Here is a 16,365-nt window from a genome sequence, read left to right on the forward strand (position 1 = left end):
GTGTAAACTTGTAGTTTTACTTGCCCAGACCTCTCCTGAATTGAGTAGTGTTTCTGTATGTGACCGAGAGGCTGAGGAGAAACAAAGGCATAAGCAGTTGTAGCCATCAGGGCAGTGAAGTGGGATGTAAAAGGCCTTGGAAAGATGCAGCAGGAGGCAGGGGGAAGGAGGGGTGGACATTAGGTTACAGGGCTTAGAAAAAACCCGTGGTGCCTACAGGCCTCCTCTTACAGGATTAGATAAAAAAAGGGCTTCCATGGCATGCCATATCTCAGTAACTCCTTCTGCAGATCTAGGTGAATAATTCCCTTTGTTAATTTGTCTTTCTGGCCTCTGGATACAAAGTTAGACAAACTACTAAAGGAAAGGAAAACTGGCTGGGCAGCATTGGTAAGTTAGATGCTAACAGAAGAACAGAAAAAAGAGTGGAAACCTAACCACAGAGGAGCTCCCTTGAAAAAATACAAAGAAAGGAATACATATCTAGAGTCTCTTGATTAATAATTCCATGGTTTGTGAGTAGATGGTACACTGTGTTCTGTTCAGACACTTGGTGGAAGCGCACCCTATTATTCAGTCTTTGGATGCAATTTCAAGTTGCCATCTGGCATCACAGAGTTGTTGTCTGTTGCAGCATACGAGGTGGAGATCCTCAACAGCACCAAGAAGAATGTTTTTGATTACTATGAGGTCAAAATCCACAAAATCCTTAAAGCATGTAAGTATCAAAATGTTTGACTCCTTTCATTCATCCGTAGGAAAATTAGGCTGACTAAATGTTAGCCAGCATGAGCCATGCAGATGCCTTCTTCTGCCATGGAAAAGTAGGGTCAGATGTATTTCTAAGGTAGGCTTTCAAGAAGGCTTATTTTTTGCAAGGCTTGTTTGGTGCAGCTGCCTCACTGTTCAGTTCATCCCTGGGGTAAGTTTTTGGTTCACATTGTGCAATCCCAGAGCACAAGAGCTTCAACCATTTCAGATGAAAATAAACCAGAAGACACATTGCAAACTTATTGAGTCCATGGTTACAAACTGGGGCTAGTCTAAGGTAAACCCTCATAAAATATTCATAGTCTGGATAGTATGTCTTCGGTATCAACTGTTTCATTTTATAGACTGTTGACAGATCCTTATTTGTTCTCGTGTGGACATATCCACTGACCTCTGTTCTGAAACTAAAGGAAGTGCTTGTTACTCAACTAATTATTAAGCAATTGCAACCCTTGTGGAACAGGCTAAGAGTTGTCCACAGTTACTTGCCTGACATCAATGGAGACAGAAAAACTTCTAGAACTTCAGTCTAATGACTATGCTAAAAAAATAGAAAGGCTTTTTTGTTGTTAGGGGCAGTGTAAAGGTTTTTGCAGCTCTTAGACAATGTCCTTTTGCAGGCCTGTCATCCCGGCTGCCCCCATGTGAATTTTATCAGCAGCATCAGAAAGCACTGGTACTCTTCAGAGTAATTTCTGGGGCAGGTGTCAGATGACATATCAGGCTTCAGCTGCCGTGGTGTCATGTGGTCACCACTTTTGAGTTTGGCAGCCAGAGATTGCCTTTAAAAAGGAACTTCAAAGATTTCGAAATCTTCCCTCCCTGGAACAGAAAAATTAACTCATTCCATCAATTTTTGACCAGGGGTCAGCAATGTCACACAGTACTTTATGGCACACAACTCGTGATCTGTGCCCAGTGTTCAGTTCCTGTAGAAAAGCAAGGCCCATGCTGCCTGAGTTCAGAGAGAGCATCTGACATACCCAGGGCTTTCCCTATGGAAGGAAATGATACTACACCTAGTGGTCAAAACACTGACTATAGGAGATTATGGTATCCTGATGGAAAGTTTTGTTAATCTCTTGAGAATACCTACAGGATTTAAAGGCTTTAGGGCTCTGGGTTCAAATGCATTTGTACTCACAGCTTGCAGGCAAGCACTGGAAAGATTTGGGGTTTTGGTAGATGACAGAAACATCCTTTGAATGTAAAGTTGAAGGGAAATTATGTCTTCCATTCCCATATACTTGAAAATTCTTTTTGGTTTGGGCTGTTCAGATGCAGCTTCTGAGCATCAGGAGGCTTTAGGCAGGCTTGGAAAAGGCTGGCAGGAGGCATGAAGCCATATTAGGATGAATAAAAAGCTAGGTGTTGCACCCAAATCAGCCTGTGGCTAAACTAGTGACTTATTATTCCTTGTATTCTTGTGGCTCTTTTGAGTGAGGTTGACCTCTGTTGCCATCACCGAGTTTAGATGAGAATTAGTAGGGTAAAATCTCATTCTCTAGACCCTGTCATTATTTCCCTAACAATCTTTGAAGTAAAGAGTTGGTTCAGAAGACAGATGGAAACATTTATTTGTGTTTGGGAGTCAGCAAAAGAGAATTTGGCAGGTATGTGCTTCTCAGATTAATTTGGTTATTGAAAAAATTAGTGCATATGTTCTGGATGGCTAATATTTATGCTGTCCTATGAATCCTCCAGGAGTCCTTTAGGACAAGAAAGAGTATAGCCCATAAAAAGTAGCATAGAATATTTTTTTCCCCTCTTCTTCCCCCTCCCCTTTTAAATACTTTTTTTCCCATTACAGATTCTAAAACTTGAAGTAATTGTTTTCTTTAAATTTTGCTTGTGTGCTTTGAAACATTAAATTTCAACCATTTTTTTTTTTTTGAGATTTAAAATTGAACATTACATAATAACTACTTAAGGTAATGACTCAAATGCTTATGATCCCACTGTCTGAATTGTATTAGGCCATTTGTGAAGCATATGAACCGAGAAACACCTTGGTAATTTAAACCCAATGAGGCTTAACATCATCATTTTCTCAAGTAGCTCTGACCACCTCTGCATTTCATAAACAAAATGAAAATTCAGGACACCATGTAGCATAGGAATAGCTAAAGGTCTTTGAAGGTTACATAAGAAAACCTACAGGACTAATAGTCTCTCTAGAAATGCAGATGTGTAAGTAATATATATTAAAGTGATGCAAGTTTTCACTAGGTGGTAGATAAGGTTCTTAAAGCTAGGTTTCAGAGATTAGCAGCCTATGTCACATTGTCTGAAATCTAATTAATGTTGGAATATTCTACTTCAGTTTTTTATTCTACTTTTAGGATTTTGATGACTAGTCTTTCCAATACTTGTAATATAATACTCTATATTAGAGCAGATGCTGCACAAAATTCTGTTAACTGATAAAAAGACTGTGGTGTAATTTACCTGTAATTTAAACTGGTTTAAAATTGAATTTGTGCAGGAAATTTCAAATTATAGCTGGAAAGAGAGTAAGAAATTAGAATACTGCTGCTATTTCCTTTTTTTTTTTCCAAATGGACTTTGAAAACTGTTGTTCTAGTTAAACAATATAGTGTCCTCATGACCTGAGATTGGTCAGATGAATAAGCATCTTTTCACCTCTCATGTCATTGCAGTATCTGAGCAGCCACTTCATCTGCCTTGGATGCTCACTTCTGTAGTGAGCAGTACAATTCTAAATGAACAAACTTTTGGGCCAGAATCGAGATCAGAATCTTCTAAGTTACTTTAACAGGGACATCACCAGGAGATTGTCCTCTGTACCAGATTCAGAGGGAATAGCATAAAGGGTGCATCAGTAAAGTTCAGGTCAGGTGTACTAAGGAGAGTGAGATTTTAATATTGTCTGCTGCACTGTTGAGCCTCAAAATATTTGAATTTAGTTAGCTAGCTTTTAAGACCACCCTGAATCTGAGCATTCTGAAATGGAACATAGCATGTTTTCTATTTTCCTTGACTTTTTCTTCAGCCTTTGAGATTTAAGCAAACTCCATAAGGTCTGAAAGGTTCAAAGGTCTACAGGAAAAAAATCTCCTTCAATAACTACTGCAAAGGCCAAGACAACCAGCTAAGGCAAAAGTGGCTTACTTTTTGTCTGGTCCCACCAAGGGAAATATATCCTACCATAGCACAGCCATTTATTCACATGTGATGCCCCAATTCCCAAGTGAAGTATTATCTTGGCTTAGCAGTGGGGCAAATGATCACAGGGGGTTGTGTGCTGTGGGCTACAGTTCTTCTCTCTGTTAAAAATGTTCATGGGGTTTTCTCTTCTCCTCCCACAGCTGCAGATGAAAGCATCCAAGTGGGTGAGCACCGACAGTTCCTGTCACGCTCCATGTGCAACTTAAACATTGTCCCTGGCAAACGCTACCTCCTCATGGGGAGAGATGGGCAAACAGTTGATTGCAACAACAAGTAAGTGCAAAATGGTCTCTGAACCATAAACTCAGAGGGTACTCAATCTGTTAGAATACCTCCAGAAAGTAAAGGCATCACCAAATTTCTCAGGGACTGATTCTGTTGGATTTACTAAAATGCATAGTGGTCCACTCCATAGGCAGAAGGGGAAGAGCTGAGCCACCCAAATCTATTTGGCTCATGGATCTGTGGTTCCCAAACTTCTCAGAATCAAATCTGGCCCTGGTTCCCCTAGTTCACAGCTAGAAAAGGAGAATGGGAAAAACCATCCAGTCAATCTACTGCAGTCCATCAAACAGCCCCTGTGCTTGCAGAAGAAATATGCGGAACCATGATTAAGAGCAGCTCCCAAGGTTGCTGTTACATCATGCATGCCAAGTAGCACGTTCTTCTCATTTCTCACTGTCACACTAACGAAAAAAAGGGAGTTTATCTGAGTAGGAATTTAGTATGACACTATCAAATATTCAGGGAGGAAGACAACCTAATGTTTCATTTTCCTGCAAAGAACTGGAGAAAGATAATGCTTCTGAAAGCTTCTAGGCAGGAGATGTCCATCAAGCTGTGTGCACCATTTTCTAAAACCTTAAAAAGTCCGATTCCCATTTTCTATATGACATCAAAGTGAGTGCCTAGGCCAGTAGCCTGCTTCAAAAGACGCCTGATAGAGACTGGAGTGTCTCAGCAGAGGTTTAATCTCCAAAGTCTTCTCCAGCTCAGGCATGAAATACTGGAAGTTGCATCACAGAAAATTAGGAAACATTTTGCGATACTCTTGGAACTAAACTTCCCCTCACTGTCCCACTGGTGTGTACTTGGGCCTTTTGTGTCATTCTGGAAATTCTAACAGAAACTTATCCCAGGCTTACCTGACATATTCAAAACATAAGTACAGCCAGGTCTGTCCCAGCTTGGCACTGACACTTCCCAAACTTTGTGAAAAGCTCAGTTAAACTGCTGGTGAAAACAAGTTTCTAGTGAGTTTCTTGGCTAGTATAACTCTTGATTTCAGAGCTGCCTCTGTGGAGTGATGCAGCAGCTCAGGGATTACACTTTTCCCATTGCTCCATGCCAGGAATAATGACTAAACTTCTATACCTGTCCATCTTCAGAATGCAATACTTACTTGATGCACAAGCCTGGGTGGAAAAAATTCCGGAGGACAGCGAGTGCCGCAGCACTCTGCGCCGGCAGAGCTGTGCTCACCTGCAAGACTTCCTGAGCACCTCTGACAGCCTGTGCCATGTCTGAACCATGGCTCTGACCCCCACAGCTCTCTGTGGAACTGCAGCTCACCTTCTGCCAGAATTGTTCCTGCAAATCCTGTGCATCCCGGTGGCACCGGAAGCATTGCAGGGCTGCTTCCATTGCTGTTTTACTAATTGGGATTTCCTCTTGTGGATGTGTGTGTAGGTAATAAAACAAAAATGCAGTTTCTCTATTAGCTATTGTGTTTATTGTACCTGACTGGGGAAGAGAGGAGGAGTTTCTGTCTCTTTGAGTTATTACACAACCGTGCAATTATCCTGCAGAGAGTCAAAAGAAAAACACATTGTGCATTGCCTGATTAATTCCTGCAGTCCTGGGCAAGAAAAAAAATTATTTAAAAATAGGATAAGACATTTTCATGGGTCAAAAAGAAAAAATGGGTGTTCAGGGGCTTACCTGTGCTATACTGCTGCTGAAAGAGAAGAGATACCCACATTCATGCTTCAACACATCAGCTGGTTTCTGGTTATAATTGTGAGCCCTGCTGACCCCATGGCTGGATTCCACACACTTCTAAAGCTGGAACTGGAAGTGCTACACTGAGCATGTCATGTGCTGGACTCAGGAGTCTTCCACAGGCTTGTTAGACTGGGCACAGAATTGCTTTTAATTGCATTCTGCAGCCACAAGTCTTTCAAGTTTGTTTTTGGTTTTGTTTTTCTAGAGTTTAACTGAAAACAGCTTTTTTCTTAGAATAAGAAAATGTGGAAAATGTTTTGGTAACACTGATAAGCAGATGACTTTTCACTATAGGTTTTGCTTCTTTAGCTTGCCATCAAAATGCCATTTGGCAGTCATGTCTGAAGCAGAAGAACTGGGTAGATCACCATTCTCACATTCTCATACCACTGTTTGTGCCAGCAGCTACTGAGCACAAACATTTGCCACCCTGCAGTACAAATAAAAAGGGCCTGGGTCAATGATATGACAGTTAGTAGATCCATGGTGAGGTGGTTAATTTGGAGTCAAATGACCCCTCTGATAGAAAGGGCAATAGTGACGCTCGTGTGGCCAATACATTACACTGCAGCAGCACCTACTAAAATAGCTCCATCACAAGAAATTTCAGATTCACAGGAGACAGTTCAGTTCTGTGTGCCTGAACTGGGAAGTGACAGTTATTGTAGAAGGTTGCAAACTCAAATTTAGCATCAGCTGAACCTGGATGTCAGCAACATCTTCCTCTCAGCTGCCAAGCATTGCATAGATGGAGGGTAGGGGAAGTTCATTTCACGAAAACCTGCATGACTGCTTCGTGACATATGTAAAGAAAGATAAGAAATGTACTGAAGGTGTAAGACAGACACTTAAATTGACAGAGGACCTCGAGGTTTGTCCCAGCTTTCACATTTCATAAATGTGATTGCAATGCATGGTCATACATTCTCTTTACTTTATTACACAGCTTATATAAATGTCAGTGATATGGCAAAATACAGCTGAGGTCAGTAAAGCAAGTACTAATTTCTATTAACATAAGGTAAATAATAGGCTGTTCACTGACATACCCATTATCCAGTAATTCTGACAGTATTTATGAAAGAATACCTCTAAGGTTAAGAACCAAATCCTTCCCTTCCACTCCACAGGGCTTAAGTTAAATACCCATGTCTGACCCTTCTGCTGTGTGGAGTACATCAACAGCTCAGAGGTTCTTGCCTAGCAGACAAATCACCAAATAATTGCAACACTCAAGACTCTGTAAAGTGTGGTGAGAGCATCATGAAAATTTTATATTAGTCTAACATACATTTTACATATTTTCTTCCATTTTACTTGCAGGTGAGTCTAAGCTGGACCTGCTTAGTGTCTGAACTTTGCAAATGCAGTCTCAATATGGGAGCTGCGTGTGCTTATTAAACCTTTTTTATTCTTATTTTGGGGACAGAGGACCCAAACATGCTTCTACTTTAACTTTGCCAATCGAGACCCCCTTGCTTCCTAGGAAAACTAGGAAGTCTCTATCCCCCTGTACTTTTCTGCCCTCAAACTCCCAAACATATTTATAGGGAGAGGGAAGACAATGGTGGAATTATTCTGTGCAGCCACAGCTGTTAACGTTTGCAGGTAACGCAGTGGCAGAGCTGCTGGGGACTCAGCGAGCACCATGGAGGCTTTCTGGAGAGCTCTGGAAGCATTCCTTTCTCCTTCAGCTGCCACAACCTGCAAAAGAAGGAAAATGGAAATGGCATGGAAACCCTGCCCACAGTGGTGAAAATCCAGCTTTATAATGAGGAGAAAACAAACTAGCTTGGATCCCTGGAACCCTAGGACAAGAGGAAATGTTGCCCCAGGGGAGGTTTACGTTGGATATTAGGGAAAAAATAAGGTTGTCAAACATTGGAAGAGGATGCCCAGGGAAGTGGTGGAGTCACTAACCCTGGTGGTCATTTGAAGGGCATGCAGATGTGGTGCTTAGGGACATGGTTTAGTGGTGGACTTAGCAGTGCTGGGTTTAAGGATTGGACTTGGTGATCTGAGAGGTCTCATCCATCCCAAAAAATTCTGTGGTTCTATGACAAGGAAATGAAAGCCTGGAATGAACACTGCCATGGGTCTCACCTTAGCTTTGGTCTCTCGAGCAGCCTCTGCTTCAGCTGCCATTGCCCTCTGCATGGCCACAGGGATCCGGATGTCTCTGATCTCCACAGAGGCCACTTTGACTCCCCACTGCTCCGTGGCACTGTCCAGGGTAGCCTTGGGGACAAACAACATGCCAGAAAGAGCATAGTGCTGGCAGTGACAAAGCCACATGATGTACCCTGCTTGGACAGAAGGACAGGGCAAACATGCACAGCAGAAAGAGGAATGCTCCAGGGGCACCAGCATGCAGTGTCCTGTGTGGCTTCTCTCCTGCCTTCTAAATAATGATCCCCACCCTTTCCTTAGGTGTGCACTTACTAAACTTCTCCCTTTTACAGAGAAATACTACAGCAGCTTCCTTAAACAGCCCAACTTGGTAAAAGTACGCTATGGGTGAGACACAAAACAGCCCAGCAGCACTGGCAAACTCATCTGTGCTCCAGCTCCTGGGCACTCCTGCAATCCACACCACCACCATGACCCTGTCTCTCCTGGCTGCAGAGGGTAGAGTCTCTCTTTGGTCTGACTATGCCTTGTCTCTGACTGAAATTAGTAAACTGGGTGCTGGATTTTTCCTCAGCTGCCAAATCAAAAAAGAAACCAGATGGCATTTTAAAGCATACAGCAAGTCCATTTTTTGTACTCTCAGTTGTAATGACAGGAGATAAAAGTCTTACCTCAGTTAAGGGTCTGCTCAAGACAGAGCTTCCCATGAGCAGCGGACCTCTTTCTCCCTGTTTGCAGCTGCCTCTGTGCAAGGGCTAAGCTGACTTTTTAAGTCACTAGATAATTTCAGAATTTCAATTGCTTTTTGATAGAGATGACTCTGTTACAAGAGCCTGGGGAAATACCTTTAGAATAACTCTTTCTGACTCTAAGAAATGAAAGGTATAATTAAAAAAAAAAAAAATAAAGAGAGATTTTGTTATCCTTGTTAAAGAAAGAAAGAGAGATTATTTCTAATTTGCTACTCCCCAGAAGACATCTCCATGCTTATGAATTTTGAGTGCCAGATTTACCTGGATGCTGTGTGCAATCTCCTCACGACCTGCCAGCAGCTGAGCCAAGCTCTGTGTACCCAGAAGGTTTCTCAGGGTTGTCTGTGCCAGAAGCAAGGTCGCAGAGTGGACATCAGTGACATTGGCAACAGCACTGACAGCGCTGTGGATCCTGTAGCTCACTACCCCATCCACCTGGGCAGTAACAGCATCTCTTGTGAGAATCTGCATTTGAGAAATGCACACAGTCACAGAAAGATCCAACAACATATCCTTTGCCTAGAAAGTGAGTAAAAGGCACTTATAGCTCAAAGAAACTAAGAATTTATTTTGATTTTTTTGTCATTCCCCTAAGAAACAACTTCAAGAGAGCTGTCCAGTATCAACAAAGTTTAAACTGGGGGAAAATGCTTTACATACCTTCTAAATAACTGCTTCAATATTAAGTGAATCTCAATTTGTATTAATTTCTTTTGCAATAATAAATGATGGCTGTTCTCTTCCTTTCTTGTAGAAAGGTCCATTCATGACTTTATACATTTCACTCAACTTGGAAGATCTGTCCTACTTCCCCTAAACAATGTATTTGTAAGAAACACCAACAAATTAAAACAAAAACAAAAAGTGCAAGAAATTGTGAGAAGAAACTGAAAGAAATATCTAAGCATTCATAGAAGAGTTGTCATCTTTTGCCAGACAAGCTCCCTGTGCCTCAGAAGGCAGCTGGCCTTAGTGGAGAACTATCACTTCCCTCCTCAGCATCTTTTGCCTGCAAGTGAATGCTTCACAAAAACCCTGCCAGCTGCTGCAGAAGCCTGGCCAAAAGCTGCTAAGCCTTATGCAATACAAGTTCAGCAACTATCTTCCTTCCAGCATCACATTATGGAGGAGCCATTTTTCATTTCACATGACACACCCCTGCACCCTGTAGTCTGAGAAAAGGCTCATTCTATTTACAGAAAGATACTAGCCCCAAAAACATCTCCTTGGGAATACAGTAGGAAATTCTAGGGGCCCAAAAAGTTATGGAGCTACCTCTTCTCCCTTTGCTCTTTGTTTAAGGAAGGGGACAGCAGTGCCAACTCCATAAGCAGAATAATTGTGCTGCCATGGAGCTGAGACCACACAGAACCAAAACTTGACCAGAACAGGATTGCTCAACTGATTCTCCAGATTAAATTTTCAGTCAAAATTTGCCAGCAAAATTCCTGAAGATGTATGCTGTTGCAATGTATCTTGGTTCCCCCATCCATTCCTGCTTGGACCTGAGTTTTGTGGAAGGTTGTCTGCTAGTTCCTGTTAATTTAATGGGATTCATTACCCATGGGTAATTTGCCTTTTCAGACACATGTAGAAGGCTCTTTTGAATGGTGTGCTCCATGTCAGATCCAATTTCATTAGGACATTAATTTAAACCTGGGGATTTTGTAGCCTGCTCCTCCCTCTCTTGTACTCCCTGTTTCTCATTCACACGTGTAACTCCCTTCTCTTATTTTTGAAACCACAGTTCTGAACACCAGCTTGGCCTGCAATGATGAATCTGCAGATTTTTCATTAGGAGAATCATAGAATTATTTGGGTTGGAAGGGATCTTAAAGATCACTCAGTTCCAACCCCCCTGCCATGGGCAGACACACCTTCCCCTAGACCAGGTTGCTCAGAGCCCCCTCCAACCTGGCCTTGAACACTTCCAGGGAGGGAGCACCCATAACTTCTTTGGGCAAGAAGTTGTTATGTAAGCAGCTTGAAATCCAGAATCTACAGCAGAGAAGCTAAATTCCATATGGTAGCTCAGCAAGGCAAAAGTACAAAACATGCACATTATCTTTGACTGTGCCATGAATCTGCTGCATTTTTTGTTCCTTAGATGGTCACTAGAGAAGTTACCTCTTGTGGAGGAATCTTACAGGCAACCATCCTAAGATCAACCTTGATGAATGTATCTGTACATGGAAGTACAAGGATCATTCCTGAAAAATAAAAATTATTAGATGAAACACCTCTGAAACTGAAGTCCAGATCCAGGTATCCTAGAGAAAATAGATGGAAACACTCATAGGATGGGGAATAACACCCTGCCTTATCACTGCAGCTGTTCTTTCTGCTTACAAGACATCACATCAGTGATGTTTTGCATTTTCAAATAACAGAGAGAAGTGCAGAGAAAAAATGTGAACTCATTAGAGCTTAATGACTCTGGTCTGGAAATGGCAGCTTGAAGACTCTTGTCTGAAGCCTGACATGAGACTTTTGCCAAAAATTCCTTCCATGCCTTTAATTTTCCCTTTTTAAATCACAAGCCATGTATGGTTCAGTATGTGTCCTCAGCAAAGGCACCACCCAGGTCCAAATTCCTGCACCACATGAGGAACATTGTCCCAAGATGTGACAAATCCTGTAAAGGAGTCCCCACTCTCTCTCCATCGCTGGAGAGGGAGACTGGACAAAACTTCTAATCTTCTATTGTAGTCTCAGCACCTTGCTTTGGTGCCCAGAGCCACACAAAAGAGCCCTGTATCAGGCCTTTGGACTACATGATGACTATTCAAGAGGAAGGACAGTACCTGAAAAGGACTTTTCTCTGTCATTTCAACATCCAGTTTGCCCATTTCATTGCTCAGGGGTGGTAACTGCACTAATGCAAACTCCTCATGTAGCTGGGTTTGGTTTGTAATTGTAAGCTGGTCCTAGGGGATGGTAACAGACTCAGTGTAGCTGCTGAGTGTCCCTGCACATTTAGCATATTCTGAGCAGAGGACAGCTAAGGGGCTGGCAGCAACAAGCTGTGTTGGAAGTGAGGTGCAGGGAGAGGCCACAGCCACTCCAAAAAGACCATGGCACACTTGAACATTGCATCTAAACCTCGCTGCAGTCCCCTGACAGTGTCTGCAGCATCAACTCGTCTTTCTGTTGTCCAAATTACTCGGCAGCAAAGTCATACCTGGTATCAAGGTACTCAAACTTCTGTGCTATGACAGGAGGGTGGCTCATCTCCTCTTCAGAAAAGTAAACAGTCTGCAGGTAAAGAAACTGCAGTAGAGGAGACCTTCTCATTCCCCTCTATGCTATGAAGAAGGATTTCATGGAAACTCTGCAATTCTCTATGTGGTCTGAGTGCATTGTAATAACATAAACAAACCCAGAGGACTTTAACAGAATAAAAGTACATGTATTCACCTGGTCCCTTTGCTTTCTTAGACAGTATACGTCCCAGACGAAATACAACAGCACGTTCATATTCTCTGACAACCTAGGAAAATGTTATACATTTAGAATTTTACAACAAATTCAATTCTCTCTCCTTTAATCTCTATTCTCTGGTCCTTTAATCTTTGCACCCATATTATTTGGGAAGAAAGTACAAATAATATAGGAAGCAGCAAAGCTGAAAATCACTGTCTTCACATCATCTACTTGACTCATGATTTGCTGGAAAAGCTCAGCCCCGGTCCTTGGAAACAAAACAGATCACATATGAAAGACATAGCAGTGATCTAAAAAGGACACCCAAGAGCTCTCTCAATACCAGCAGCACACTCAGAGGAGCTGTAGGCAATGGGGTTCTCACCTCAGGTGATCTAAGCTACTTCACTTAGTGCATCACAACTACTGAAGTCTTGGCATTCAACAGACGTCTAACTGGAGGTTTAACATGATGAATGTTGATGAATGTTGAGACTGGAAGAAAGTAAGTGAGGAAGTTGTGGCAACACAGAACATTTGTGAAAGGACCTGTGTGGATCTTGTTTCCAGAACACATCTTTGCTACAAACTTTTATGATTCCTAAAACATGAATGTGAGCTGCCTTGTCTAAACTAAACCAGTACAAAAGTAACAGCAACGATAATAGAGCATTCTTCATGTGCCTCAAATCCTGCTAGCTTACCTTAATACATGCCCAGATGGAAATAGGAAAAGTAACAAGCACCAGGAGGAATGAAAGGGAAACCAGGATCCAGCCACAGACACCAATTCCTTCCCGCCTGTCAGCTATAAAAAATTCAAAGAAGAAGAGCACTAAATGCAAAATTGAGGAGTTAATGCCAGGTATGTACATTTAACTCAGTGCAGTCATCTAGGACCACAAAGTCCGCAGAAACTCAAACCCACTTCCTCTTCCTCCCTCTCATGGCTCAAAGAAAGTTGTAAAAGACCTAACCAAACATTCAGTTTTCTGGCCCTTCTGCGCAGAAAGTTAAAAAAGGCTCATAAAATACATTTTGCAACAGGAAAAAAAGAGGAAAATGAAAGCTATTACCAAAGCTGGGGGCTATGAAGGAAAAATAAATAAATGGGTGAAGTACCCATGAGTATGAAACTGTTGGGTGGGGCAAAGGGTTTAGTTTGTGTGAAACAGGTAATAAGGTAAATGAGGGGATCTCCTGCTTTCTTTAGATGAACGTTTTGAGGAGTATTCATCCACTGGACCATAAACTTCAAAATTAATGCTTGTCAAAATGCATGCCCATGCATTTTAAGCAGTTGTCTCAGTGAGTTCAGCTCATCTCATCCCAAAATTTAATTCTAATGAAATAAAACAAATATAAAATTAATTTCATTATTTTAGTGCCTGAAGGCAATAGTCAGGTAAGTCATTTCAAAGGTGTAGGGCAGCGCTGGCAATTTCTGATACCAAATAAAACTCACATGCAGACAAAAATGATAAAGAGGAAACAGCATGAGGCTCCCTGATCTGTAAGGCACAAGCTGGCAGACCAGCAGAGCAGGACTGACAAGTTTGTCAGAACATTCCCAGCAACCCCGGGGAAGGAGGATACAGAGCACAGCCCTCCTGAAGCCCTCACCCCTCCTTGGGTCCCTGTGCATGGCTGGGCTGTGCCTGCTGGCTGCACACCTGGGTGTTAAATCCAGCCCTCTGCTGCTCGCTGCTTTGCCCACTCTACTTCTGAGCCCCCTGATACGGATTGAATCACAGATAAACACATTTGCATTCAGAAGGGCCCGGGTTCAGGTCTGCCTGGGAACTGGGCACAGAATTGGCACCCTGGGAGCCCAGCTTTCCTTCTCACCCTTCCCAAAAACCAGCAATTTTAAATTCCTAGTTGTTTTATGAGGAATGATCAGGCACTCTGCAATCAGCAGTACAATTGATTTGAGGAGCGTCCCTAAGCAAATTCCTGGGCAAACTTTAAGACCATGTGTATAAAATCAGGATTATTAGTATTTTGCATGAAAATCTTTAAGCTTTTCACTGCTATGTGTTCTCTACACAGTGTATTTCACATTACACTAGTGATGTGTCAGGCTATGACAGGTACATAAAGTACAAGCAGTCAAGTGTCTTTTAATCAGTGGAAAGAGAACAAGGAAAGTCACAGAATAGACTTTTTTTAATTTTTAATTTTCAGATAATTTTTAATCTGAAATCTGAGCAAATTAATCATGAAAGGATGTATTTTTCAGCAGAACTCAACATTTTTACTCACTCTCTTAATTTCACATAAATGACCAGCTTACAGAAAATGTCTGAAGATCTTTTTCTCCAGTGACAAATTTGGTTATGAACAACCTCCTCAAAAGCAATTTTGGGTTGTAGCATCATCTACCATTATCCACCTGAGCTCACTGTGAAGATGCCTGGTGGGAATGACACAATCCACAGACAGGCAGAATAGATGGGGAAAAATGCTAGCACTCAGCAGAATGATACTCAAAAGCAGCTGAGAAGAGTTAGGGGTCAAGATATCACCCCTAACCACCACGGGCAAAAAGCATGCACCCAAAACTTGACAAAATACAATTGAATCCTTCTCCACAAGAACTGTCCTAGAGATCCTGATGCCAGCTAATAATGTAAGTTAAAATTAGAAAAGAAGAACATGAAAGTATGCCTTTGAATGAAACTCCTAACTTCCCCAAACCACCACAGATCTTCTCTGATTACCCGAAAGTTTCCAATGATTTAACCACACAACAAATGAAAGACTAGAAAAAAACACTGGTGAAGAACGAGTCACAATCCCATGTATCACTGACCTGGGTTTGCCATCCCTGTATTTGGATTATAATAGTCATAACCACCAAAAACCTCACTTGACTCTTCAGTCCAGAGCAAACCAGGAGCTGCCATGCACCACAAAATGTGAGAGCTCATCACTCAGCACTCTTGATACACTCACTAGGGTATATCACAAACACAATTGGTAAACAAACTCATAATGTGGGTTTCACACTTGGAAAGCAAAAGAAAACTCCATGTGGGGAAAAGTCTCCCAAGTCTCCTACAGCAACAAAAAGATGGACCACTCAGCATCTTTAACCACCATGTACCTCCCTGCTTTCTAGCAGGGGCTGAAAAAAATCTTCTGTCTTCCCTAACTAGTTCCTATTTTCTTCTCTCCAGCTCATCCCTCCATACGGAGGTGTATCAATAGCTAGATCATCCATGAGGTCATGTTGGCAGAAGGTAGACGCTGATGCCTCCTGGCAGGGCAGCATGAGGCAACATGATCTGTCACTCACAGTGGCAGATTCTGAGCTTTCATCTCCAGTCTATGTCGGCCATCAAATAACATTTTTTGTTTGGTTAGTTCTGCTCCTTTTTAATATTGAGAAAAAACCCACTCACACACCCAAAACAAGGCTTACCAATTAGATGTTCTGTGTTCATTTCCTTGGGTCTCTCTCTCTGGGGATCCATGCCTTAGAGGGAAGCTCTGATCCCCTCACAGATGAGACAGTAGTGTACCTTGAAACTGCAGGGCTTGTTCAAAATGCTGAAGAGGTAGGCAGGATGAGAGGAGAAATCCCCTGTACCAGAGTCTTCAGGGAGTTAGTTACCCTGGTAAGGAAAGGATGTTTACAAACACCAAGTCTTGTGTCTCTGATGTAACTGGATGGCATTCTGTGGCCATCCTCTGTCTGGGGTGCACTTCGCCCAGCTGGTCTTAGACCCCATAAAACACTAGCTGGAAATAATTTCTATGAATCTGTCACCAGAGGTTAAAAAAACCACTAATAAGACACAAAGATAAAGTAAATGAGGAGCACTCCTGTGAAGAGCAGCTGTGGTATAGCCTGAAGAAAATGAGCCTCAGAGGAGATCTTAACACTCTACACCTGCCTGAAAGGAGGTTGTAGCAAAGTGAGGATTGGTCTCTTCTACCAAGAAACACGACACAGTATAAGAATAAATGGCCTCGAATTGTGCCAGGGGAAGCTTAGATTAAATATGAGGAAAAACTTAAGTCACCGAAAAAGAGTTGGCAAACACTTGAACACACTACCCAGAGAAGTGGTAGTCCCCCTCCCTGGTGG

At 42.1% G+C, this 16,365-nt stretch overlaps 2 protein-coding genes across 2 annotated transcripts in view; one reads left to right on the top strand and one right to left on the bottom strand.

Moving 5' to 3' along the window:
• Window positions 1–5,680, top strand: part of LOC136357701 (complement C4-A-like) — a 40,876-nt gene extending 35,196 nt beyond the window's left edge. Inside the window, 3 exon segments of the mRNA XM_066313211.1 lie at window positions 635–718; window positions 4,101–4,233; window positions 5,349–5,680. Coding sequence (XP_066169308.1) covers window positions 635–718; window positions 4,101–4,233; window positions 5,349–5,487 — 356 coding nt within the window. The 3' untranslated portion in view covers window positions 5,488–5,680.
• A 1,123-nt stretch (window positions 5,681–6,803) lies between these two features.
• STOML3 (stomatin like 3) lies at window positions 6,804–15,801 on the bottom strand. Its single transcript, XM_066339543.1, has 7 exons — window positions 15,697–15,801; window positions 12,974–13,077; window positions 12,264–12,336; window positions 10,974–11,056; window positions 9,108–9,311; window positions 8,068–8,202; window positions 6,804–7,668 (listed from the first exon to the last, which is right to left on the bottom strand). Exons 1-7 carry the CDS (start codon window positions 15,746–15,748, stop codon window positions 7,456–7,458), a joined length of 864 nt encoding a protein of 287 aa, XP_066195640.1. The 5' UTR covers window positions 15,749–15,801; the 3' UTR covers window positions 6,804–7,455.
• Window positions 15,802–16,365: the final 564 nt, after the last annotated feature.

The sequence above is a fragment of the Sylvia atricapilla genome, chromosome 2, assembly GCF_009819655.1.
Source record: "Sylvia atricapilla isolate bSylAtr1 chromosome 2, bSylAtr1.pri, whole genome shotgun sequence".
NCBI lineage: Eukaryota > Metazoa > Chordata > Aves > Passeriformes > Sylviidae > Sylvia > Sylvia atricapilla.